The 26,220-nt window shown below is 38.2% G+C and overlaps 1 protein-coding gene across 7 annotated transcripts in view; it reads left to right on the top strand.

The window, feature by feature from the left end:
* The first annotated feature begins 2,809 nt into the window (after window positions 1–2,809).
* LRRC7 (leucine rich repeat containing 7) overlaps window positions 2,810–26,220 on the top strand; it is a 561,274-nt gene continuing 537,863 nt past the window's right edge. For 5 of the 7 annotated variants that reach the window (XM_078451796.2, XM_078451791.2, XM_078451798.2 and 2 more), the window contains exon 1: window positions 3,047–3,110. In XM_078451796.2, the coding sequence (XP_078307922.1) occupies window positions 3,106–3,110 (5 nt within the window). In that variant the 5' untranslated portion in view covers window positions 3,047–3,105. Of the gene's footprint in view, window positions 2,918–3,046; window positions 3,111–26,220 lie in introns of those variants that run through there. The other 2 variants (XM_078451792.2, XM_078451793.2) reach the window with 2 other exon arrangements.

The following is a 26,220-nucleotide window of genomic DNA, read 5'->3' as shown; positions in this document are numbered from 1 at the left end:
AGGTACTACATCCCATCTGTACATATATAAAAACTTTTATCCATTTGGGTCTTTATAACCTGAAATCAAGGTTCGAGGATAAAATAAAAGGAAAAGGAGGACATATAGTTTGAAGTATATTAAAAGGACATCATCAGTTTTTAATTTGGAGTTTCAAAACATCTGTCTCCCTATTGGGAAGGAACAAGTTTGTTTTGAGTTAGGGACACAGTTCCACGTAACACAAGGGAGGTAACTTTATTGGTGGGTATGTAAGCAGTTACTTATAGTCAATTATGATTTAAAGTAGAATGATTTTTGTCAAATATTTTGGTACAAGAGAATGAATCCTAGAGGAAAAATAAGAAATTCTGAGTTCAAATACAAGGCACCTGGGGACCTTTCTGAGTTGAGCCTTTGTACCCTTCCTGTAAGTGTAGATAACATTATCCACCAAGTACTTTTAGGAAAGTGAAAATTCTGTGTAAACTATATCAAAAAAAGCCTGGAAGTTTATAAAAGACTGCACAATTGTATAATTGTTGTGTGAGGTTAGTTTTTTATATTTTCAATCAGTACCTAAAATTTTTCATCTCACTGCATCCAGCTGAGACACTGAGATGTGGTAATACGTTTACAAGGACAAAACTATGGGTGGAAAAGAATAGAGCTCCACAGAGGTCAATTCAAAAATTTGTCATTTTAACATTCTTTTTCCATCTCCTTGCCATTTCAGAACCGTTTCTCTGTGGTGTTTTATAATACATTTTAAAAATGATCTGACTTTTTAAAACATATTCTCTCTTCCATATGCAAATGATATCGAATACTGGGAAGGTGTCCTTAGAAGTCAGCCCACCTTCATGGCCCAGGTAAAGTGGGAAATAATCCTCATTCTTGGTACTCTGCAGATTACATGTCAATCTCCGAAGTATCTTCCTAGCTAATCCCAGCAGCCAGGAAGGTTTTTGACCTTGAAGATTTTAGCATTGCAAATCTAAGAATATAAGCAAGTGCATTTTCTTTTTAGCAAACTCTGAGTTTACATCCACCCCAGAGTGGCAATTGAATGCCATGCAGCCTGACTGTATTCTTAGGAAATGGAGATTCTTTCTCTTCCATGTGGAGGAAACAAAAAAACCCTATAGCCTATATTGCACAAAAGAATGATTCCAGGATAACAAATCCAGTTTCAAAGAGAATTCATCAGATGGGTTTAAAGAATAAAATAGAAGTCTAAAAATAGTACTAACTTCATCAGTATGTTTCTTAACATATTGCTGCTTATAAGAGTTTAAAGAGAAGTGTGTGAGAATAAAGTGTCTGTGTGTGCCTTTATGTGAAGGAGCTAGGAGTGTGTGTGAGAGTGTATGCTCATGGCAGGAGGAGTGGCGGTGAAACCATGAAGGGTAGTTGGGAAACCCCTTCTCTTTATGCGCACTCCCAGGGTAGCAGCCCTGGCCATAGAATGAGAAGGAAATGTCAGAGCAGGCACAAAGGTCGCTGCCTTGACTGATGTGAAGTGACCGACCCGCAAGCAGAGACTTTTCTCCTTGGCAGCCAACAACCTGCAGCAGGAAAGGCGGGAGGGGGAGGAAACCCCGAGGAGGCGCTCCTGGCCGCCTCTTTGCTGAGATAGCAGGAGCAGCAGCCTGCGGAGCCACGAGCGCAGCGTCACTGAGCTGGTGCGGGTGCAGGGGCGCTCAGGGAGGCGCAGAGGCCCGGAGCCGCTACAGCCTCGGAGTCGCCCGCGCTGCAGGACGCCGCGCCGCGCCGCGCCGCGCCACTCGAGCGCCACGGGCCAGTCCGGCAGCAGGAGGAGCGGTTGGCGGAGCGCTGCCCTGCACGGTACCTTGAGCACCTGCCTAGCCCACCGCGAGCTACGGGAGGAACCCAGAGATCTCGGCCTTTTGTCCCGTTCTCTAAAAGCAGCCTGTGAGCCACCCCGCAGAAGGCGAGCATCTCAGTTCTCCGCCGGACTGGGATTTTTCTTCTCAATTTGGGGGAGCCCGTGTGTAGAGGTCAGAGAGGCAGGCGAGGATCCTCAAAAAGGGGCCGAGGGCTGTGAAAGTGGGCACCCCCTCTTATCACTGGAAAATCTCCTTGACATTTTTCACACTTTGAGGCAGCTGCAGCTGGTGTCGTCGGAAAAGGGGGTGGGAAAAAAGAGAGGGGGCGGGGAGAGCCGGGAGACACAGCCAAGAGCCACGAGCGGCGCCTCCTCGCCTGCCAAGCCTGGCACCTGTGCGCCGAGCCACTGCACGGAGGAGGACCCCACTCCAGGAGAACCTCGGGCTTGAAACCACGGACACCCAGCCCCTGGCCAGCGGGTTCTCGCCGGAGGGACCTGCAACCGCCCTCTCGGACCGCAGCTGTCGCCTGCAGACGCGGGAGCGCTCGGCCCCTTAGAGCCGCCACTGCGCCGGGTCCTCGGGGATTCTTGCCCAGCGGCAGGCAGGGTGTGTTAGAGTTGGGTGCACGATTCGCCTTCTCTGCTCGCCTCTTCTCCGCCCGGGATTTATTGTCTGTGGAGCCTTCTGGGGGTGGGGAGGTAGCTGCGCCTCCGCCACCGCTGCCGCCGCCGCCGCCGCCGCTGCTGCTGCTGCGGTCGCTAGCGCGGCGCGCAGGGCAGGCGGAGGCAAGGGAGTGAATGCGCTCCTGCCTCCCTGGCCGACGCTTTGGGCTTCCCCTCAGCCGCTTCCCGCCGGAACCTCTCCAGCCGTCCACCTGAAGGGCACCGGCATCATGGTCTAACGCGGCACCTGGCTGGAATCCCCTTTCTCCTCGTCTTCCTCCTTCTACTCCACCCTCCTCTCTTCCTCCGAGGACCCTCGTGCCCACTCCACTGCGGACCCCCGAACACTTTAAGGAATAAGCCTTGGCAGCTGCACGATTCACTCTCTCTGGAACCTCATGGGCAGTTTCTCCCGCCGGCGATGTGAGTAGAACACTCTTGTTTCGTGGCCAGTGGGGGCTGCGGGGGCCTCGCGGTTTTTGGCCTCGGCGACCGTGAGCGCCCGAGGTGTGGGACATAAGCCCCCGCGGGGGGAGGGGTGTGGGGGGAGGACACGAGTCTTCAGCGCTCTCAGGGAGCTGCTCGAGAGGTGGCCCGCGGAGGCGGCGGGGATGTGGTAGGTTGCGGGGCATTTGGAAATGGGTGCTGTCTGTGTGGGTGCATGGGAGCACCGAGTGGCCTGGGCTGGCGGGAGACCCTAAAGGGTTACATACTGCGAAAAGGAAAGGTAAAGAGCCAGTGTTGGACGCTGGTGCTGGGACCATTGGTGCAGCTGAGGTTAGTCTTAGCTCCTCTTTATTATCTTGGGTATCTCCTGTAAGCTTTTTCTTGGAGGTGTTTGAGGGATGAAGCGCCCGTTTGATCGTGTCACACGCACACACGCGCGCGCGCGCGCACACACACACACACACACACACACTTGTGGAAGGTCGCATTTGTCTCTTTATCTTGGAAGGTGTAGTATTACTGTTTGGTGTTCATTTGTTTGGCAAATGCAATTAGAAAATCTTTATGCCTTTGGAATTGAAGGGAAAGGGTGGGGTTTGTTGGGGGGGGGGCTGGAGGGGAAGAGGAGTATGACAGATTGGAGGACAGAAAGAAGTGGGTAGCAATGGAGTGAAAGCTTTTCCAGGGAGTCAGGGAGAATGATGCCTCTCTCCCCTTAAGCTAGACAACTCCTACCCACACATCTCCTTTGTGTTGCAAGGCGAAGCTGGTGAACCTGCACGATTCCCAGTCCCAGAGCTGGGCCCCCTTCAGCATCTTGCCTCCTCCTCTTAGAGTCATTAAGGATGCAGGACTAGTTTCGGATCCTACATTGAAAGAGGGAGGGAAGCACATTAACATTACGGTAATCATGGCATCCTAGCTCATGGACAATTAGATTGGTTCCCGAAGGTCTCTAGTCTCACAGTTTGCAGACTCAAGAATGCGGGTGAGGGGATAGGGGTTGAGCAAAATGCCTTTTAAAATAGTGTGACTTCATAACGGAGATGGCTGCAAAACTGCTTCATTATACTACTTCTTGGCCACCAGGGCTGAATAAAGGACCCGCCTCCGCCCTCTCCCTCACTGTCTCCTCCCCACCAAGTCACAAAGCGAACGGGCTGGGCGAGAGGGCACAGCGCCAGGCAGAAAAGGGAAGGGGTCACTTTCACAACTCCCGGGAATCGGCTTCAGAATGCAACCATCTGCGACTCCCACGTTCCTTTCGAAGTTCTCCTTCAAAGGGGATTAGAAATGATGGGGGAGGGGTCAGTGAGACATAAAGGTTCTCCACCTGCGCTTTTCGATTACTTTCCCATCACACTTTCAACACACTGAATTTACCTGCAGTGGTAACTGGGTCAGCACGTAAATATGTGTACCTGTATACACTGAAATGTAGCTCTTTTGATAGATGAAAAGCAATTCGCATGACAGCATATTTTAACCTTGGCAAAATTTCTAAGCACAATAGAGATTTTTATAGCGTGGGCGAGAAGAGTGCATTCCAGCGAAAGCAGGACACGTGATCTCTCCGACGGGAGAGATACAGTATTAGGAACTCGATTTTCTTTGTTCCAGGCTGAGCCTATGAGATGCTCAGCATCCGGCTGCTTAAGTCCTCCTATTAGAAGGTAAAATAATAAAGTTGACCAGGGGCGAGAGTAGGAGGTGGAGAAGCACAGGTAGATACCGGTGGAGGGCTTGGATCTTCTCCCCTGCCGCCCACTTCTCTTTTTTACCTCCCACTTCCCGCCCCACCCCTCGCCCCAGCTAGTCTCCTATTTAAAAGTGAGGCATTCCTTCCGGGAGACGTGGCAGAAAAGTTCTTCAGCCCCTGCACACGTGAGTTCTTCAGCGCCTCAGGACCTGCTGCTGCTATTCGCAACAGATTCCGTCACCTCCCCAGCCCATGTCACGCCTCCATCCAGGCGTCTTGAGCTGACTTCACCTACTCTAAGAGAACCACCAGGAGATCTTTTTGCAAAAGACAGTAGAGGAGGGTCAAATCCCTGCTTCCTGAAAATCATTCATCGCACCGGGGCAAGAATGAAGAAGCAGGGATGTTCGAATGATTTTATTTTTCCTTAAAAATAAGAGTCCTAGGACTCAAGTGTATCGAAAGGGGTGGTTTAGCCATATTTGCATTTGGACTCCCGGGGAGGTATCTCAGGCCTGTGGAATGTCCCAAGGTGTGATTATTTATAAATTTAATGGATGTAGAACGTGTTCTAGTCTCGCCATTTAAATAGAGTTATCTGACCTGGAGTTCTCTTATTTCATTTTTCACTCCTTGTTTTTTATTAGCCATCTTAATGGGCTGAAGTTTTAAAAATGTGGGCTATTTCTGTACTATACTGCATTGCATCACATAATATGCTGTGGTAGGGAAAGCAGAGTCAAATTCCATGACATATTATGAAGTGAGAGTTCTTTAGACATTTTTTTATACTTCACTGTCCAAGAAAAGATGTGTACTTACCATGGCAACCCTTACATTCTCTGTCACGTGTGCCTGCACATATGCAGCTTCAGAATTAGAAACAACTTCTTAAAGAAATAAACCTGGTCCAGTTGCAGTAGCCATGTTTTATTCAGAATTTTAGCACTGTTTTAGGCTAGCATTAAAATTTCCTTAATTGAAATCTTATTCCACTTTCTTTTGTAGGCTTTCAATGTTTCCGTTTCCTCTGTAAAATACAGAACATAGCTTAAAGTTTTTGTGTATCCGTATTTTTGTTTGCTTTGGATTTGTTTTTAAATGTGCAGATACAAGTGACTATCACTATGAATTTTTATCACTTATGAAAGTCATTAAATAATTATCTTACCCACATGGAGTTAATTCCCAGGGGTATTTCTTAGAGCTCTCTTATTTGCAGTTCATAGTGTGTGGTAATACTTGATAGACAAACTTGGTCTGTTTAATCATGTCTTAAAATGTCCACTCTAGAACAGTTGAAAATTTGAAGATGTTATATTTTACCTTGATTAATTGCTAACTTAATAATCGATGTATCGAAATTACACCTGTTTATACTATAATTTTATCTTCAGATGACTATGGTCTTAACATAAGGATAGATCACACATTTCATGGAATTATAAGTTCATTGTATATCCAAATTAACAGAGTACACAAAGAGTAACCAACTAGTGATGAATTACCATCCAAGTTATTTCTGGATTCTTCTTACATTTTCTTATTTCGCATAAATTATTTCATAATTTTCAGAAAATTCTTCATTTAAAGAATATATGTAATTCATTGAGTATAACAGTTGTAACAACCACACCATCAATAAAAGACATTATTTGGAACATTTTGTTCTTCAGTAACAATGACTGCTCTATAGTGTTACCCATATTCTTTTTTGGCTGAGTCTAGTCAGTCATGTGAATTTGCAATATGACTCTGGGGAGACCATTAATTCAAATCTGTGACACAGGACAGATCTTTTAGCTTGTGCCAAGGCAAATGGTCACTAACTAGTTCATATTTCCAAGGAAATGACTTGGAGATGACCCTAGGATCTTCTGAGAACCCTGAAGTTATTTTGTGTTTTTGTTTTTGTTTTTCATATTGACTCTCTTAAATCTAGGGGTCATATCACTATTCAGTGGAGAGGTTTTAATACCTCAGGTTTAAAAAAATGGAATCTTAATATTAAAATAACAATTTGACCGTGTAGTATAGCAATTAAATTGTATTCTGAGGAAACACAAAAGCAGAGAGGCGATGCATAGATGGTAAATTTTACATATGTGTTGAAATAATGAATTGTGAATTGTCAAGGAAAACTCAAAATTACAAGTGGCACTATATATGAATCAACAATGTTTGGAAGATGATGACCCTAAAACCAATAATATTTTTCCTTTATGAAGTTTTTAGCCATGTTTGGTTAAACAAATTTGAATCATTATAAGTAGTAATGCTTTATAGAAAATACTCTAGTGAATTATCCTGACGTAGTGAAAGAGGAGTAAGAAAACCTTAGTTTTCTATGGTTTTCTACTTTTCTTACTTCCAGAATTAACATGTGATCTTTGGTAATATAAATTAGCCTCTTTTAATGCTATAAAATAAAGGTAGTAATAATTGCTAGTTTATAACTCTAGTGCATAGCAAATAAGACAAAAAGTTACATGAAAAGTGGTTTGAATACTTTAGAAGAGTGGGACATAAAAATTTGTGATACAAACCAATTTTTGTAGTCATGTGGGTGGTGGGGGGATGGTGTGTATAGTGATGGCATAGTAGTATATTTTTAAGGTATGCCATTGAAATAGTTACACATATCTGTCTTCTATATTGGAATTCAGTGATTATGCTCAGAAATCCATGAGCTTTCATGATCGGGAGTCATCCCTTGTCATCTTGCTTCCCTTACCATAGTGCATGAACTATAATCATAATTAAAATAGCAGCCACCAGTTACTAAACACCTATCATGATTCAGATGCTTTACTTCAAAATAGTCTTGCCAGAAGCTTATTCTCACCATGTGAAAGATTAGAAAATTGGGGTTCAGTGACAGAAATGACAAGTCCATGTGACATAGCTAGAAAGTGATAAAGATTTAAACCCAGATTTGGCTCCTATGTTTTTTTTTTTTGTTTGTTTCATACCATGCCCTCTCCCTCATAGGTATAAATTAATACTTGTTAAATGACTGAGATCTGTAGATCATAGAATTATATCTTTTTTTTTAAGTTTATTTGTTTTGAGAGAGACAGACACAGCATGTGGAGGGGATGGGCACAGAGTGGGGGGAGAGAGAGAGAGAGAGAGAGAGAGAGAGAGAGAGAGAGAGAGAATCCCAAGCAGGCTCCACACTGTCTGCACAGAGCCCTACACAGGGCTCAAACTAACAACCCTTGAGATCATGACCTGAGCTGAAACCAAGAGTCAGACACTTAAGTGACTGAGCCACCCAGATGCCCTTAGAATTATTTCTTAATGAATAAAGAAAATTTAATATCTCAAACCAGCTTTTCAAAGTTATTTACATATTTGGCAATAATGCACCATATTAGTTTTGTGACCGTAACTTAATATTGGCACAGAGATACTGCTTATCTTTCTGGTAATTAATTCATGACAGAAACATTTAATACGCTATTGGAATCTGTCATATAAATGTACATTAAGGGGACTTTCAATAAAGCAAGTTTGAGTCAAGAGCTGTCATGTCTACTTCGAAACTATTATGATATATTTGATACATAAACCTCTGGAGAGGTATCATATGTGCTATTTAAGTTGTTAATCATAATAGAACATTATCATTTGTTTTTCAATGACACATGGAAAAAATATTAAATAAATTTAATGACCCACAGGAATTCCTGCATATACTCCTTTTTATTACATTGTTCCTTGCTTGAAAAATGACTTAAAATCTCTATACAAAAATATTATTTTACTTTAATGCACATGAAAGCAACAGTCACCAGAGATGAAGTATTGAAATTTAAATTAGCATTGACATGATCTGCTTAAATATTTTAACAATGGAATAATTACATTGTTGAAAGAACTCATTTATTGACTTCTTAAAGATGTAGTTTCTTCAGTTGTGCCAGGGTATTTTTGCTCCACATGAGGTTCAGTAAGTTTGAGAACATATTTAACAGATACCATGCCCAAGGTAACAAATTTGTTAAGAACAATGGAATTGTAGAATTTGCATGTGCTTTTGTGTGTGTGTGTGTGTGTGTGTGTGTGTGTGTGTTCTGATGAAGAGAATTAAATTTTGTGCTATCCAGGAAGTAAACACATGCTATATGTTTTAATTCAGTTATAGAAAATATTCTATAGATGGCTGGTTGCATTATCAAATTAATTGGTAATAGAAAGGCAGGAAATGAGCTTTTCTGAGATAGAGTCTAAGTGTTAGGAAGACATTTGTTGCACCAAAAAGGCGAGCAATGGGCACAAACCTACACTATTTTAACTAAATTTAAAGAATTAATGTGACATAAATAGTGTAACTAAAATAATTTATTTTTTTAAAGTTTATTTATTTATTTTGAGAAACAGACAGACAGACATGTGCGGGGTTGGACCAGAGAGAGGAGAGAAAGAATCCCAGGCAGGCTACATGCTGTCAGTGCAGAGCCTGACGTGGGGCTTGATCTCCTCAGCCATGAAATCATGACCTGAGCTGAAATCAAGAGTCTGATGCTTGACTGACTGAGCCACCCAGACATCCTGTAACTAAAATAATTTAAAAGTGCAAACAATTAGACTTCTTGAGTAGTAACTATTTAAGTATTCTGCATCTAAGGTATTCAACATTGTAGCTCTTACCATGAGCAGTCTTAGAGTCATGTAGGATGCAGGTGCACCTCAGACTGCATATTGTGAACACTGATACCACATTGGATATTTACTCTGGTGTTATTCTGAGACGGTATAATTCAAGACATGAAAAAAATTTCTTCCCCACTTCAAGTGTGATTAATTTCTTAAGACAATTATGAAAGCTATTGTAATTAAATCAAATACCTATTTAAACTCTGAGTGATTGTTAAATATTAGCAATGTCCTTAGGGTAATACCATATTGAACATTGGGCATACCACACACATGTACATACATGCTATAATTGCTCCATTTTGTAACACACACACACACACACACACACACACACAGCTATAACCTTACTATTTCATGAGTTTATAACACTTTGGAGATGGTAAGGACTCTATAGGGTCTTACTTTACAAAAGAGGAAACTGAGCCCCACTGTTTGTTTTCTTGCTCAGAGGCACATAGCTGTTAGTGAGAGAAACAGAAGTAGAACCAGATCTCTTGGCTCCCGACCTCTGCCAATAAAACCATACCCTTGGAACTATTGGAGTCCTTTACCTTTAAGGAAAGGGAAATAGGAAAAAGAAGCTTAATCCTATAAATCCAGTTAATGAAGCCAACCAACATGATGACTTTATCCAAAATACATCTATTTCTCATGTCATTTTTGGCCTGAATTTTGGCCTAAGTTTTTTTGATAATTATGTTATCTTTCCACTGTGATTTGGTGGCTTAGGCAGTTTAATACTATAAATTTAACATCTATTAAGTATTTTATTTTTTAAAGGATACTTTTATTTAGGAAATATGGACTTAATTTCACTCATATAAAATATTCTAAATTTGGATACTATATCCTTTTTAATGAATATTAAAATATTCTTTTAAATTACTGGTCTTTTTTAGTATAATACCCACTAAATTAGTGTTGGATGATGGAGAAATGTTTAATTCATTTCAAATAAATGAATTATCCTCTAAATTTGCTAATTTAATTAAGGATCAATTAAGGATCAATCATCTTACCAAAAAATGAGAATGATTTAAATTGAGATTAGGCCTTTCTACATAATATTGCCTTAGATTTTTATTAAGAAAACATTTTAATCAAGAAAATAAAATGTGAAGGGTGCCTGGGTGGTTCAACTGCATAAGCGTTTCATATGACTCTTGATTTCAGCTCAGATCATGATCCCAGGGTCCTGGAATCTAGCAGGGCTCTGGCTGAGCATGGAGCCTGCTTACAATTCTCTCTCTCTCTCTCTCTCTCTCTCTCTCTCTCTGTCTCTCCCTCTCTCCCCCTCTACCTCTTTCCCCAGCTTGCATGCTCTCTTGCTCTGAAAAAAAAAAAAAATGAAGAAGAAAAGATGATGCAGTTGGAATTTGTGAAACATATTCATTTGTATGATTTTTTTTTTTTGCATTACAAAGTTACATTTTGAAGGGTCCTTCAACAAGTTTTCTCTAACTGCTAAATAACTTTATATATCTGTTATGGCTTAATTCTCTCTTTTTTCATGAGACAAATTTGAAATAAACTTTTACCATTTAATGTTTTTTCTAATGCTAAAATTCCGAGTCCACTTTATCAAGAAGTTTGGTTACTAGGAAACTTAGAGCAGGATGATTTTTTTATTTTTTAACTTACTGCCAAAACATATTTGCAACAATTATAAAGCACTTTTAAAATTATGATGTACATCTCTTAAAATATGCATTTAATTTATAAGCAATGACATATAGAAATATTTACAAACAAAAGTATTGATTTAACAAGACATACCTACATAGTTACATCTAAGAATCCTCTTTCAAAGGGAAATTAGAACATTTTAGTGCAGCGCTGGTGTTTAAAATGGAAGAAAAACCATGATGACTAAATTAGTTCATTACATATCAGCAGATTAGCTATGCTTTTCATTTGTAGAATGTTTCCTATTCATGCCAGCTTTCAGTGCACTGTTCTGGGACTCGTGGGTGTGATAGAACGGAACATATTTCTGTATCTGTGAATATAATCCCACACACCGTTTTACATGACAAAATCTGAATGTCCTAAAACTCGGTGTTAAAGATAAGACAAGATGTCAACCTTTGCCAGTTCGGGATTCGAATTATCTCCATAATAATACCATTTTATCTTTCAAAGTATCTAATTTTATTTAAAGAGATATTTAGACAGGTAATACAAGGAGTATGAGTGTTTGTGTTTGCTCCCTTACTTGCTCTCTTGCCTTTTCTATATCGACATAGCTAACGTTCACTTGCTGCAGATAATCAGCAAGCCGCTAAAACTCAAACAGAGTAGACAAACACTAAAGTAGGATATGAACAAAGGAGGAGAGGTACAAAAGTGATGTACTTTTGTACTTTGGAACAGGAAGATACTACTAGAACTGTAAGGCACATATATAAAAATCATAAAGAAAATCAGTTTTATTAATAGTTAATAAATATTTGGTTTAACAGGATCACATTCCATACTGAGATAAGGTACATGCTATTTAAGAAAAATACATTGGAAAGACTAGGAAGACAATGGGTAATTGAGAATCATCTATCTTAAAGTCTAAAATGTGCTGGTAAATAAAAAAAGTTAGAAGATGGTTTGTATAAACAGTGTTTAATGTCTGCTTTTCCTAGATATAATTATACATATGTCAAGCTCTTAGTCCCAGGTGCACTCTTTGTAGATCTACCCAAAGATAGTTTCCGAGCCAGGCCAAGGGTACTTGTCTTCGTAGACACTTGTAGCAGTTATTAGGTATATACTTTCTCTAACACTTATTAATTAACGTGAATTCAGCCCTGAAGACATGGTGTAGCAGTGGCTGCTAACAAAATAACATACCAGTGTCTGTGATCAATCTTGAGGATGCACTTGTCACTCTTTTTGACTCTGCATGTGACCGCGACAGCCCCAAACCTCACAGGTGCGTGCCTTCTTTGCATGTGTAAAATTATCCGTAATTTTACAAATGTAATGTGTTCTTAATCTTATTCCCCTTTTTTCCTATATAGTTTCTTTTATTTTTAAAAAAATTTTAACACTTATTTTTGAGAGAGAGACAGAGCACAAGCAGGGGGAGGGGCAGAGAGAGAGGGAGACACAGAATCTGAAACAGGCTCCAGGCTCTGAGCGGTCAGCACAGAGCCTGACGCGGGGCTCAGAATCACGAACTGTGAGATCATGACCTGAGCCAAAGTCAGACAATCGACTGAGCCACCCAGGTGCCCCTTCGTGTAGAATGTCTTTGTGTGATCATGTGTGAAAAATAGGAATGCAGAAAACAGAAAGTTGAACTTGGATTTGGGGAATATGAATGAATAATTTCTTGTTGTAAATGTCACCTAATATTTTTAATATTATTGCTTAACTATGGACAAAATAGTGCATTTGGGGTATAGAAGGTAGAATATTTTATTGGGAGTCAAGAATTATAGTCTGATGCTCACATTATAAAACTAATATGATGGCTTCTGGTATTTACACCAAAAAGGAAGGAAACAAAAAACTCTATGATGCTACTTGAAAGACTACTTGAAGGATTTTGCAGTCTCTTCTGGGTCTGAGTCAAGTCAGAAATCTACCCTTAAGCTGAGTAAAGATCACTGTAAAGTTGTTAAGTTCTTTTTAGAGTGGTTGTTTGAATGGAAAATATGTAGAATGTGAGTGTAGTGTACTGAAACTTTAGAGTTCCTTGATTAACCTTTTAAAAATGATCCTTCTTTTAAAAAATTGTATAATTTGTGTGATCAAAGATGACTGTAACTTGGTCTTTTCTGGATAATGCAGTATGTGAATACACATCATTCCTAGCATTAAGTAATTGCTTGAACGACTGTCTCCAGTCTCCAAAACCAGCACATATATAGTGGTTTACTTGATTTTTTTATCCCTAGCAAATTAGCTCACAGCATAGTGAAAAATGCACGTTAACATCAATGCTTCTGAATGCTTCTAAGAGATTCTTGTAGCCATTAGTATTCCCTTCAATTTCTTCTCTTTCCTTTCTAAGAAAACCATTATACTCCTCAGTTTATCTTCAGTGTGAGGCATGGTATGTGACTTACTTTGGCCAATGCAATAGGAGCAAAAAGTGAGAAGTGTCTCTTTTGAATAGAAATATTTATGACCTAGTACACACTTTGCTTTTTCCCTGATGAAGCAACTATAGAAATGTGTGCTCCACATTTCTATAGGATGTAACGTCCTCCATCAGCCTGGTCCCTGAATGACAACACTAAATAAAGTCATCTCTGCACACATGCATTCAACATGTAGCATGAGAAAGAAAACTATTAAGATTTGGGGAATGAGGGTATTGTTTGTTACTGAAGATAACCTAGCCTTTCACTCATTCCCTGAGTGAAATTCTAGTGAAAGTGGAGTCCTAATGTCCAGTATATGGTGTGACAATTAAAGGGATGTTATTTACATATGTCTCTGATTTTAATACAAAAATGTATTTTATTTAATGACTGATTAAAATTATAATAATTAACAAAGGTATTTTTAAAAGATACAAAGATCAGGGGTGCCTAGGTGGCTCAGTCGGTTAAGTGTCTGTCTTCGACTCAGGTCATGATCTCATAGCTCATGGGTTTGAATCCTGTATCGGGCTCTGTGCTAACATCTCAGAGCCTAGAGCCTGCTTCAGATTCTTTATCTCTCTCTCTCTCTCTCTCTCTCTCTCTCTCTCTCTGCCCCTCCCCAACTCATGATCTCTCTCTCTCAAAAATAAATAAACATTTAAAAAATTTTAAAAAGAAAGGTGGCACGTGGGTGGCTCAGTCGGTTAAGCATCAGACTTCGGCTTAGGTCACGATCTCATAGTTCACAAGTTCGTACAAAGATCAATCTGCTTGCACTGTCAACAATTGCCAAAATATGGAAAGAGCCTAAATGTCCATCAACTAATGAATGGATAAAGAAATTTTGGTTTATATACACACTGGAATATCACTTGGAAATGAGAAAGAATGAAATCTGGCCTTTTGTAGCAACGCGGATGGAACTGGAGAGTGTTACGCTAAGTGAAATAAGTCATACAGATAAAGACAGATACCATATGTTTTCTCTTATGTGGATCCTGATAAACTTAACAGAAGACCATGGGGGAGGGGAAGGAAAAAAAAGTTATAGAGGGAGAGAGCCAAACCATAAGAGACTCTTAAAAACAGAATAAACTGAGGGTTGATGGGGGGTAGGGGGGTGGGAGGGTGGGGATGGTGGGTGATGGGCATTGAGGAGGACACCTGTTGGGATGAGCACTGGGTGTTGTATGGAAACCAATTTGACAATAAATTTCATATAAAAAAAAACAAAGATCAGTCTGCTTGAGAAAATTTAATAAGTTTTAAGCACTTTGACTTTTTCAATTTGTAATTTAGTGTGCACTCATATTTTTGATACACTGAAGGTCTAAGAACTCTGCTACTGTTCTTGCACAATGTAATAACAGCTCCTCTGATTAGTAAACAAATGAAACATCTTCCTATTTGATACATATTTTCCCATTCTATAGATGGGTAGGACAATATATGTAATAAAGAATCTAACATATCTACTAGAATCTGCAAAATTTTCTCAGTTTAATACATTTTATTCAAGGGTATGTATTCATTCATTCATTCTAAATATCTATTTTGCTGTTACTCTGTGCCAGGGCCTGTGTTAGGCAAGGCTGATTACAAATGTGACCCCTGTTTCCATGGCACTAATGGGATAGGCAGACAATAAATAAATAATCACTCTAGGGATATAATAACTTCATGTTATGATAAGAGATAAGAAGGATAAGATCAAGTAACTGAGAATGAATATAATGAGGGTCTGAGCAGAAGAAGTAGCATCTCTGAGGAACTGATATTTAAATAAGACCTCTAAGATGATAGAACTTAGCCAGTAAAAGGGAGGAATCAGGAGAATTTTAGGCCAGGCAAATAGTATATGCAAAGACTTTAAGACAGGAGAAGATGGTGCATTGGAGGGAAGAGTGGTTGGAAAGAGGTTGGTGTAGCTGGATGTTAGGGATCAGAGGAAGATTGGCACAATATGACAAAAGCATGAGGCAGATCACCTCGGGGTTTATTGACCAGGTTAAAAAATTAAGATTTTTATTCTATATTCTATGTGAAGTCATTAAACATTTTTAAAAGGAAGGATACTACAAACTGATTGATATATTAAATGATCACTTGGGCTGCTGTGTTTACAATGTGTTAGAAGCCAAGAGTAGTAGTAGGGCTTTATAAATTAGGAGATGTTTACAGAAGGTTGGGCAAGACATTGAGGTGTCTTGGACTAGGATTTTGGTAGTGGAAATGGAACAATGTGGATAGAGCTGAGATATGCTTTGTACAACCTATTAGATTCATTGCTGAATTGGTATAGGGAGACGGCTAGTGAGTAAAAGTGTAGTATCAAGAATTATTGCAAGATTTCTGACAGGAACAACTGGATACATGCAGGTACAATTTCTTGTCTGGGGAAACCTGGAGAGGGAGCTAATCTATTCACGTATAACCAGAATATTGACACTAATAGAAGGAAACTGAATAACTGGCTGACATATTGAGGAAACATGAATCAGAGCATCAATTTATAAAACTAAACATCCCTATATAAAATTACTGGAAATGTAGTGAATAAGTCTATGGGGATAACAATTAGAGCTTCTTTTTAAGAAAACAGATTCTTTCAAATAAATGATTTTTGAGTATGCATTAGAGTGACTCACTTATATTGCTATCATGGTTTTTTTCTAATTGTTCTTTGGCATGAAGAGGAAACATGAATACATATCCATTCCTTCGGAATACTAATTTCTTCCATCTTTCTCCATCATGCTTTACAGTTTTAAAAGAACAATCTACTCCTGATCCTTCTATATTTGGTTGCCTGAGATGTGCAGAAGGATGTTAACTACTGGTGGAGTTTGTTGAAACAACTCATCTCAAGTACTTTGTAGCACCTTGTAACTCTGTAGCTCCCCAGGTATCCATACTGTGGACTTCTCTGGGCAAGGCCACACATATTTGCAACTTATCCTGTGTGTGTAGTCCCTTTCCTAGAACCTTTCACCATTTTAATTTCCTGGCACTAAGTTTTGTTAGTTAAGACACACTGTAAATTGCTGCCCAGAGAGTGCATATATAGGTAAAGTGATACTCATTCATTCATGTACATATCATCAGCACATTCTTTAGGAATGTGTTCAGCTGCAAGTAACCAACAATTAGTGGCTGCATTGAGTAAGATAGTGATTTTACCCCTTCTTCCAGTTAGCATTTGCAGTGGGCACTAACAATCCCCAAACATCTCCTTGGCTTACAACCACAGAGATTTATTTCTCACTTACAGATCTGTGAGGTAATCAGAATTCTGCTTGGCTGTATTCACCAGTCTTCTAACTCCAGCATCCAGGCTGGAGGAGTAGCCCTTATCTGAGATGTGTTGTTCCCCTGGTAGAGGGCAGGAAGAAGAGGCCTCACTGACCCATTCAATGAAAGTTTCCACTCACATATAACATATTTTGTGTCCACTCATATTCCCTTGGCCGTAGCAAGTCACATAACCAAGAGTGGCATGGCAAGAGAATAGATGGGTAAGCATCCACACTGGCATTACGGCTCAGTGATGCCATCAGGAACTCTGACTCTTTTCAAATCATCATCCACCTTTTGGGTACTGTTCTTAGCATTTATACTCTGAGTTTTCCTACCTTAACATAATTGCCTTCAAGTGGACTGGCACCAAAGATAATAACAACAATGGTTATCAACTGCAGTTCTCCAGTCTCTCTCTTCTTCTCCTTCTTCTTCTTTTTATTCTCCTGCTTCTTGTTCTTCTTGTTCTTGTTCTTTTTCTTCTTCTTCTTCTCCTTCTTCTTCCTTCTTTCTCCTTTCTTCTTCTTTTAATCCTAGCCAGAATGCAAATCCGTTTAATATAGTAATACTTGTGAATATATTTTGGTTTTTTTTCTTTGATTGAATTGAAATGTATTTTATAAATTTCTCTAATAAATTACTTTTGTTATGCCCTGCTATTTCCCTAGCACAACTATTTTCCTAGCATGGGGCACTTGGAAAAAAAATAACATTCATCTTGAAATTTAGATTAATAGTAATTTGTTTTTAGCTTGGGAAAACAGAATTTCCTTTAAAGCACTGAAGCTTAGTTAAGAAATAAAATTTTATTTTTTAATGAAAATATTGAGGATCTGTGGAGTGATTCAGATTTTAAGAATGGATATACTTTGGAGTTTTCAAGATGACTGTTAGTTGATAAAGCTATAATCTGAAATTCCCTTTAATGTTGAAACCTTATATATTTTACTTTTGTTCACGTCTACTTTAACTATCACTTTGAAATGTAACCGTTGTTTGTAGCATGAACCATATTTTCACAAAGAAAATTTTAATTTTTGTTTTGTCATATTAACATGTAGAATCATTAAAATTGATAATATTTCTAATTAAAATGCTTCAGAAGTAAATAGATTAAATCATTCATGTTTAACCTCCTTTGGTGTTCTTTTGAAACCACTTGTACTCAGACTTTGGATTCATCACCAGTAGATGAATGCTTTTCAAACATTTTTGTAATTGTGGAACCGTTTTAGCAAGTGAAATAGCACAAACAACCCCAATGCATAAAACAAAGACAAGTAAGACTGCTGTGTTGGAAATCAGTGTGTTTTATATTCAAGAACCATCATGCCACAGTATAATTATTTTATAATTTCTCACGTCTTATTTTAACAGAAAATTTTTTTTTACCCCAAATGAGGAAACTATAAGAAAATGTAGGCATTATTTATTTTCTGCTACAGGCTACCAGCAGATTTAGAGCTGAGCAAAGTCATTTGAATTGTTCAAGGAGTATGAATAGGGCTGCGTTGTGTTAGCTCTTCATTTTTTTTTCTTCAATTGACAGAGGGTGATATTATCCACACAAAAACTCTCCAGAGGGTTTCACTTTATCACGCCAATTATCAGTGTGTATCTGAGGCTTCTTCAAGACAGAAAGGTATTTGGCAATGTCAGTTCTGCTTCTTAATGAATATCTTCTGTGCCCAGCTAAATAAGCAAAATGGTAGAGAAAACACAACTCTGGGATAATCTGAGGCAGATGAAAAGACTCATTTTGCTGAATACAGCTCATTAGGATGGTTTTAGTGTTTCTACTTGTGAGGCCTTGGGATCACTTCTGTCATCCTAAATATCCTATTGAAGCAGGTTTCAGTTTTTGTGAAAGTGGACCCCAGGCTGATCAGCAAAAAAGAACTTCAGAGGCAAAGGTAGACAGAGTGATTATTTCCTCAGAATTTCATTTCTCTGTTTTTACATATGACAGAAATATTTGAGGGTATTTTGAGGTCTTCTATTTTAGAAGACACAGAATTCTTATCACCTTCGTTGGCTAACCCATAATAATCTCTTATCTTCTGCCACCCTGGACTTGAAATTTTTATTTTATTTTATAGCTGTAAAAATTTTATTTTGCTGGCATCTGTCGTTTGGTGACATGTATAGTTGAACTGCAGGTAGAGCAAATACATGGGTTTAAAGTCTCTTATGGTACTTTCTTGCTAGGTGATCTTAGGAAAATTATTTTTAACTCTCTACTTCATAATTTACTAATCCTGGAAATGAACATAATAATACTCATTTCACTACTGTCTCAGCGTACTCTGGACATGCAAATCAAAATTACTTTATCTCCTACACATTGAAAATAGTTTATTGATTTCTATTGATTCATTTCTTTTAAGATAAAGGCCAAAAAGTATTTTGTCTCTTGTTGAAAAGCTAGAGAGTTACAGGAAAGTTTTATTACATAAGGAAAATTTCATGTTGTAGAATATTTTAATTCTTTTTTCCCCCCAAGGATTCATTTACACCACTTGCATAGATCAGACTAAATGAAATATAAAGCTTTTGAAAAGACGATGGTCTATGTCTTGTGCATAATTTATATATTTATAAATGAAGTCACTATTATAAAAATACTCCCATTACATATGGAAGTATCTATGATATCAATACTCATTTGCATCATAAAAACAAAAAGAGAAGGTTTGAAAGAGGCTGCAGATGTCAAGAATAAGTTGTGGGCCATCACAGTAAACCTTTCTTAGAAGTAGACTATGTGATAAAACACTTTCAGCCAGTTAAATGAGGGCCACTGACCTTGTCAGGATGACACAGCCAGCCACCAGGGAATTCAGAAAGAACTGCATTAACTATTACCAGGAAATATATCCCTCTAAAATTTTTAGTTAGCAAACTGTTCCATTATTTATCTTCTATGTTTTGTAAGATGATGCCTTTGATTCCTTTATACCACAAATATGGTTAATATCAACTAGATAAAAATCTTTGTGTACAAAAACTTATTCTTAAAATGGAAGGACTGTGGATTCTTATATGAATCTGTAGAGAATGGAGGGTTATTGTGGACTTAAGTCGACTATTGCCGTGTAGTGGAGGTACTAAGAACTGATCTGACACTCAGCCAGGCTTACTGGCTCCAGTTATGTTAGATGGTAAGCCAAAAAATTCCAAAAATAAATGTAAGTTTTTGTCAGTTTAAAATATTTACCCACTGAGAAGTTTTGTTGTTGTTTTTTTTTCATTCTGTCTGCCTATTTTCTTATGTGTAAGAATTTAATGTATTATTGTAATTGGTCTTTCTGACTTTAGTGTCCCTCACCCATCCGTCAAATTAATCCATTCTTTGTGAATGCCTTCCTTACAAAATTCATTTTCCTCTGGGAGATCTTTAGGAGTTTCCCACTGCTTATAAAAAGTCTTAATTTCTTAAGCTGAAGCTCACCAGCCTTAACATTCGCTTACAGGTTTCTCAAACACTCTGCTTCTTCTTTCTACAAATATTCCACCCTGTTTAAACTGAGCTGGGTTCTCCAAAGTATGTTCCCTCAAGGAGACATGGTGAGGAGTTGCATGGGTCTCCATTCTACTCTGCCAGTAAGCTGTGAGCTTTGTGAGTCCAAAGCTTTCTCCATTCCCCTCTGATTGGGTTTCCTCCTCTTTCAAATGGGAACAACTCTGCAATAATAATTACACGCACCCTCATAGGAATGTTTTAAAGTTACATAGGATAATAGATACAGGGCAACATGCGAAGAGCCCAGCACTGCTAGTTGAGGCTTAATAAATGCTAGATCTCATACCACTTGCTTTACTGAGTTCATATATTCCCCAGAAGTACCAGTGAATTGCTCAAGGTCACAGTGAAATGCATGTTTTTGATTATGAAGACAAAATGAAAAGAGAGATTGTGTCGATTTTGTGGTCAGGAGCAAGAGTTCCAGCTTCAGCTGGTCTGGAACAGGTTCTAGTGTTGCTTCCTTTCATCTGGGGGACTGTGGAAAGATTAGTCTCTCATTTTTGATGTGTAAAATATGCAAAGTATTCCTGTTCTGATAGTGTATTAAGGGAGGATTAATGAGACAATGCATGTCCTTTACCTAAAATAATTTCAGTAAGTCTTGATAAATGTTATATATTTTTATTGTAATTGAAAAACAAGTCTTTTGTTTAGTAGATGCCAATGTAGATTTTTAAAATCAAGCCAGTAATGTAAAAAAGCATTTTTACCTGTTATTCTTGGCATTTCAAGTGTTACTTAAGGCTTTAATTCACATTTCATAAATACTTGTTTTTTATTTCTCTAAAATACAGTTCTTTGTCCATTACTACGCAACAAAATCTAAGGTCTTAAGAAATCCCATTCATTGTTAAACCTTAGTTTTACTGTTTTCTGAATTCTGAGGAACAAAATGGAAAGTGAGTGATTCTAATAACTCCTAACATATTCATGCCCTTCTCACAATTGTATCTAAAAAATGTCATTTGTAGGAGGTATTATTTTCTTGGCTTTAACGTATTTACCTGAAGAAATATATTGTATGTGTTTGTATACCTAGATGTCTGTTATTAGGAATACTTTTAAGTTTTCATATGTTAAAATATTGTACAATATCATTGAGTACTTTACTGCTATAGAAAATGTCTTCTTCCTTAAATCACTTCTCTCTGATTGTTGTTTCTCTTCCTTCCTCAGTGACCCAAACTTGACATACCTTACTTTTCCTTCCCTTATCAACATAAGCTTTTTCTTTTAGTTGTATGATTTCTAATTCCTAAACAGTTTTCAAATTCCTTTTCCCTTATTGGTTCGACTACTCCTCTCCTAGTTCAAGGCCTCCTTAGGCCCTCACTGCAGTGGCCCCTGACTTCCTCTATACTGTTCTTCCTCCAATCCAACCTCTATTGGACTCTCTGGCCTTGTGACTTTGTGAAAAATAGGTCTACCAGGACAGTTCTGGTTAAAAACCATCCCTGACTGTCTGTGCTCAAACTCCTTGACATGGATGGCATATACACACAGAAACTTCTGCTCCAACTCTGCTCCCATATGCCTTTAATATTTTGGCCATATTGAGCTACTAGAAGTTCCAAAAATGTACCCAGCTTTTGTGCCAAGCCATGGCATGTACCAGAAATACTGGCAAACTTCTTCTACTTATTTTTTACATTCTAATTCCAAATGTTACTTTCTCCATGAAGGCCTTCTATAACCTTTCTCCTTCTAGCATTCCAGAGTAAATTAGTGGCTTTTCCTCTGTTTTGAAAGTAATTTGCGTGCATCTCTATCAAAAGACTAATTCTGTTGTATTTTAAATGTTTATGTGTCCTTTCCACTAGGAAGACCATTGTGATATTAGAACTAGCATCTTATTCTTTTTTTTTTTTTTTTTGGTACACCCAGCTCTTAGCACACAGTACCTATACAATAAATATTTGAGAAATAAATGAATAGTAAAAGTATAAATGAACTTGATAAGAAATCGACAACTAACCTATGTACTCACTGCTAATTATTTCAGGCATAATGTGATCAAGTCCGCATTCTAAATTACCTTTTTATTCTTGTCATTAGATGCTGATTAAAGAATATACTAAGCATTTAGTTTCGTAAATTTAGTATATCAATATTAAGTAAAATGAAGCCATATAGAGTAGTGGAGAAAGCCTGAGCTTTATCATTTGTAGAACCTAGAATTTGAGTTCTGGCTTTCCAAGAAATAACTAGGAAATTTGGAACAGGCTACATAATTTTTCCAACGGTTTGTTTTTTTAATCTGTGTAAAGAAACTAAAAATATTAATGTCTACCTCACCATGTGTCCATAAGAATCAAATGAGACAAATATATTGAAATGTTTTATAAACTATTAGAGACTAGATGTTTTTAATTTAATATTTTGGTAGGTTTAAATTTATAGTCACAGTCACAAACTCTGATGTGCCAAAATGTAACTCTAAAAAATCTACTGTTACCTAATGTCAAAGTATCTCCCAAGGTCTCATTTTGTTCTTGTTAAATGTATATTTCCTTGACAAATTTATCAAGTCACTTTTTGTCTAAAATAGTCTTTGTCTTTCCTTCTCTACACTGCTGTGTGTGTGTGTGTGTGTGTGTGTCACATACATTGGGTGTGGGATACCTTATCCTTTATGCCCTTCTTTTCCTTTGCTCTCTGGCCTCTGCTGAGCTGAGGAATCCAACCACTGGGTTAACCACCATCACCATCGCTACTATCACCCTTAACATTTCTGTCTATTGTCACTTTCTGTATGTTGTTACTTTAGCTCAAATGTCACAGTATTTTATGTTCTCATTATCTCAACTCTCCATCCCTAAAGATACCCGTCTTTTCAGCACTTCATGCTCACCTCAGAGAGTTTTAGTTCACAAACTTTCACAAAGAACTATGGGGTGTGAAGAACTCTGTGAGGTGGCTCTTGGCCCCATGTCTATAGAGATCTCCTCAGTTTTTGCTCAGATACCAATTGTAGATTTGGGGTAGTTTTTTTAAGTTTATTTATTTATTTTGGGGGGGGGCAGTGAGAGAGGGAGAGAGAATCCCAAGCAGGCTCCATGTTGTCAGCACAGAGGTAGATGTGGGGCTCAAACTCACAAACTGTGAGATCATGACCTGAGCCAAAATCCAGAGTCGGATGCTTAACTGACTGAGCCACCCAGGCGCCCTGTAGATTTGGGATGTTTTAAGAGGCTTGTAAACTTCTAGGGTTATATTTTTGGGAAGATAAGCACAAGCCCTGAAGAGATGCCATTAATGCCACTTGGATATTTCTGTCCCTTCCACCTGAGATTTTGATCCGAATAATGGGCTGATCATTACCCACCCATGGTATCCATACTCCAGTTTTGTTCACTTTGAATCGTTCTGTCTTATATGGTAAATGCCTGTTTCCTTTGGGATAGGAAGTCAGGTATTAAGTCATCAAATACTTGTTGGTATTCTGTGGCTGACAGTTACAATCTTTGCCCTTTCTCCTAGCTTATTCTTGATAGTTAATGTCCAGCTTTTGAAATTCCAAGAAAAACCTTTATCTCAACAGGTATTTGGCTTTCTGACTATTGTGCCAGATAAGGGCTTTGAACACTCTATTTTGAAATTTAAGGCTGAGCAATAACTTCTTTGTTTTCAGCCATATTCATTCTCTCCCCCTAAAATGAAGGCCAGTGGCTCCACAGTTGCAGGGGACATAGGAGGTTGTAGACAGGGAATGTAGGAAAGAGTATTATCCATAAAGCATCTCCAAATATTACATGGTCATAATATTATTAGTCTGTGCAATTTAGATTCTGTTTCTTTAAAATAAACCACCAATTATATCCCACAATTTCCTCAAAAAAGTAAAGTAACAAATTTGTTTGTTCTGTCTGTTCTGTATCCCCAAGTAGATCAGAAATTGAAGACAAAAGCTATGCTTAACTTTCTTTATCTACAAACTGGGTATAATAATGCCTACCCTGTCAAGTTACTGTGAGCATTAAATGTGATAATATCTGTAGAGCACCCAGTTAATTCCTAGCATGTGGTAGGTGCTCAATAAAGTTAGCGCTCTACTCTTTCTTTCATCTTGTATTCTTCCGTAGCTCTTAACAGAGCTAATCAGCGGTCAGAATTAGCAAAGTCTAACAGCATTAGCAATGATGCAGTACTAACAATTATTGCTTTATCAGCCAGCTATGGTGGACTTTTGCAAGTGTTACAGAAGCTCTAGAAAACATGATATTTTGCACAAAAGAAGCCTACTTTACCCCCAAAATTGTTGGCAACAATGGGCTTTGGAAAGTTTTTCCCGGAAGTCACTACCACAATAAGTGATACACTAGTATAAAATTGACTGGGATGTCATGTGAAGATATGTCTTTGGAGCATTTAGGAAGTAGTGGATCTTATGTTCCAGGTTTCTAACTTGATGGTATATCCAGTTAATCCTGACAATGCCAACTATGGTATTGCATCTGCCCACAGATGTTCTGTTCAGCTCTTAGCATGTGCAGTCCTAAGCAGCTCATTAATCCTGGCCTAATATCAAATATGAGCTAATATCAAAAATATATAAAAGATATGATCTTTGTAGAAATTTAATCTCTTTTAATTCTGTTACTTTTACAGAGATGCAAAAATTGGAAAGAAAATAAATAAGAAAACACTTTAAAATATAAGATGCAGTAAAATATCATAGATAATCATTTATTAATATTATTATGTGAAGAAGTAGTGGTTAGAAACTATAGGTATTTTGCTTACAAGTAGAAAATCTTAGCCATACATAAACTGAAGTTTAATTTTTGTCAGACGAAGATGATAATCATTAATTGAAATGGGAAATAAACTGTAAGAAATCCTATGAAAATAGCACGATAGAATCTTTGATCTTTGATAGTGGATAGCATACCAGAGGCTGTGCTCAGCAGTTATAGGACTTCTATTGCTTTCCTCCTTGCAATTTTCGAGATTTCCTCAAAATAAATGGGCAGAACCAAAAACAGTGATAATCAATGACAAAAAAAGATAGCATGTTCAATTAACACGGAAGATCACTTTACATACATTTTAGTTCTTTCTTTATGCCAGTATCTAATGTTAGGAGCATTTTATGTTGCTGCCACATAAAAAGGATGGGGGTAAGAGCTATTTGGCAGAACAGTTGTTTTCTCATAGATGTCAAGAGGAAAAATCTCTCTACCCAGCAAACATAAATCATACATGCTTTGAAGTAAAGCTATATGATCCTCAAATAATCTCCCTATAGAAAAGTATAATAAAAACAATAGCTTCCATGATGGATTTGCTCTATGGACATTTATAAATCTGATCTTTAGTATTTTGACAACTCCCTCTGATTTCACAGTTTTTCATAACTTGGTATCACAAAGATAAATATTCTTTATTTTTCTATATTAACTGGAAATCCACCAGAAATCTAATCTGTGATTCAGGATGGATGATAAAGTGGTACTTAACTATCCATTTCTTCATCCAATTAGAACAAAGAAAAATTAGATAAAGAAGGAATGGACATTTTTTATTTTTATTAATAAGACATTAGCAAATTTATCCTATCTATCTGTACGATATCTCTGTAAGGTTTATCTACCATTTTCCCTCAGTAATACACAAGCTTTCCTCATATCTTTGTGTTGGCAGTCCTCCTTTTATTTCCCCCTTTATCTTTTCTGTCTCTTGTCCTGTAAACACTTATTTAAAAATATATTAATCTAACCATGTTCCCTATGTACAAGGAACCATGTCAAGTGCTGGGGATGGCCTTAATTTCTACTGTTAAACACTTTACTGTCCAGATGAGTAAAGGCAATTATGTTACTTTGCACCACGTGCTATGATAGGGTGGTATAGTTTATCTTGCCTCATATGCTCTTCCTTTCTCTTTCCTCCTTCCCTGTCTTCCTCCCACACACGCACACACACACGCACACACACACACACGCACACACACACACACACCAACACACAACACACAAACCAACCCTCATACCATTTCTCTTCA

The sequence above is a fragment of the Panthera onca genome, chromosome C1 (assembly GCF_046562875.1).
Source record: "Panthera onca isolate mPanOnc1 chromosome C1, mPanOnc1 haplotype 2, whole genome shotgun sequence".
Taxonomy (NCBI): Eukaryota; Metazoa; Chordata; class Mammalia; order Carnivora; family Felidae; genus Panthera; species Panthera onca.
The sequence above is the reverse complement of the archived record's forward strand: the minus strand, read 5'-3'. Positions and strand labels throughout refer to the sequence as shown.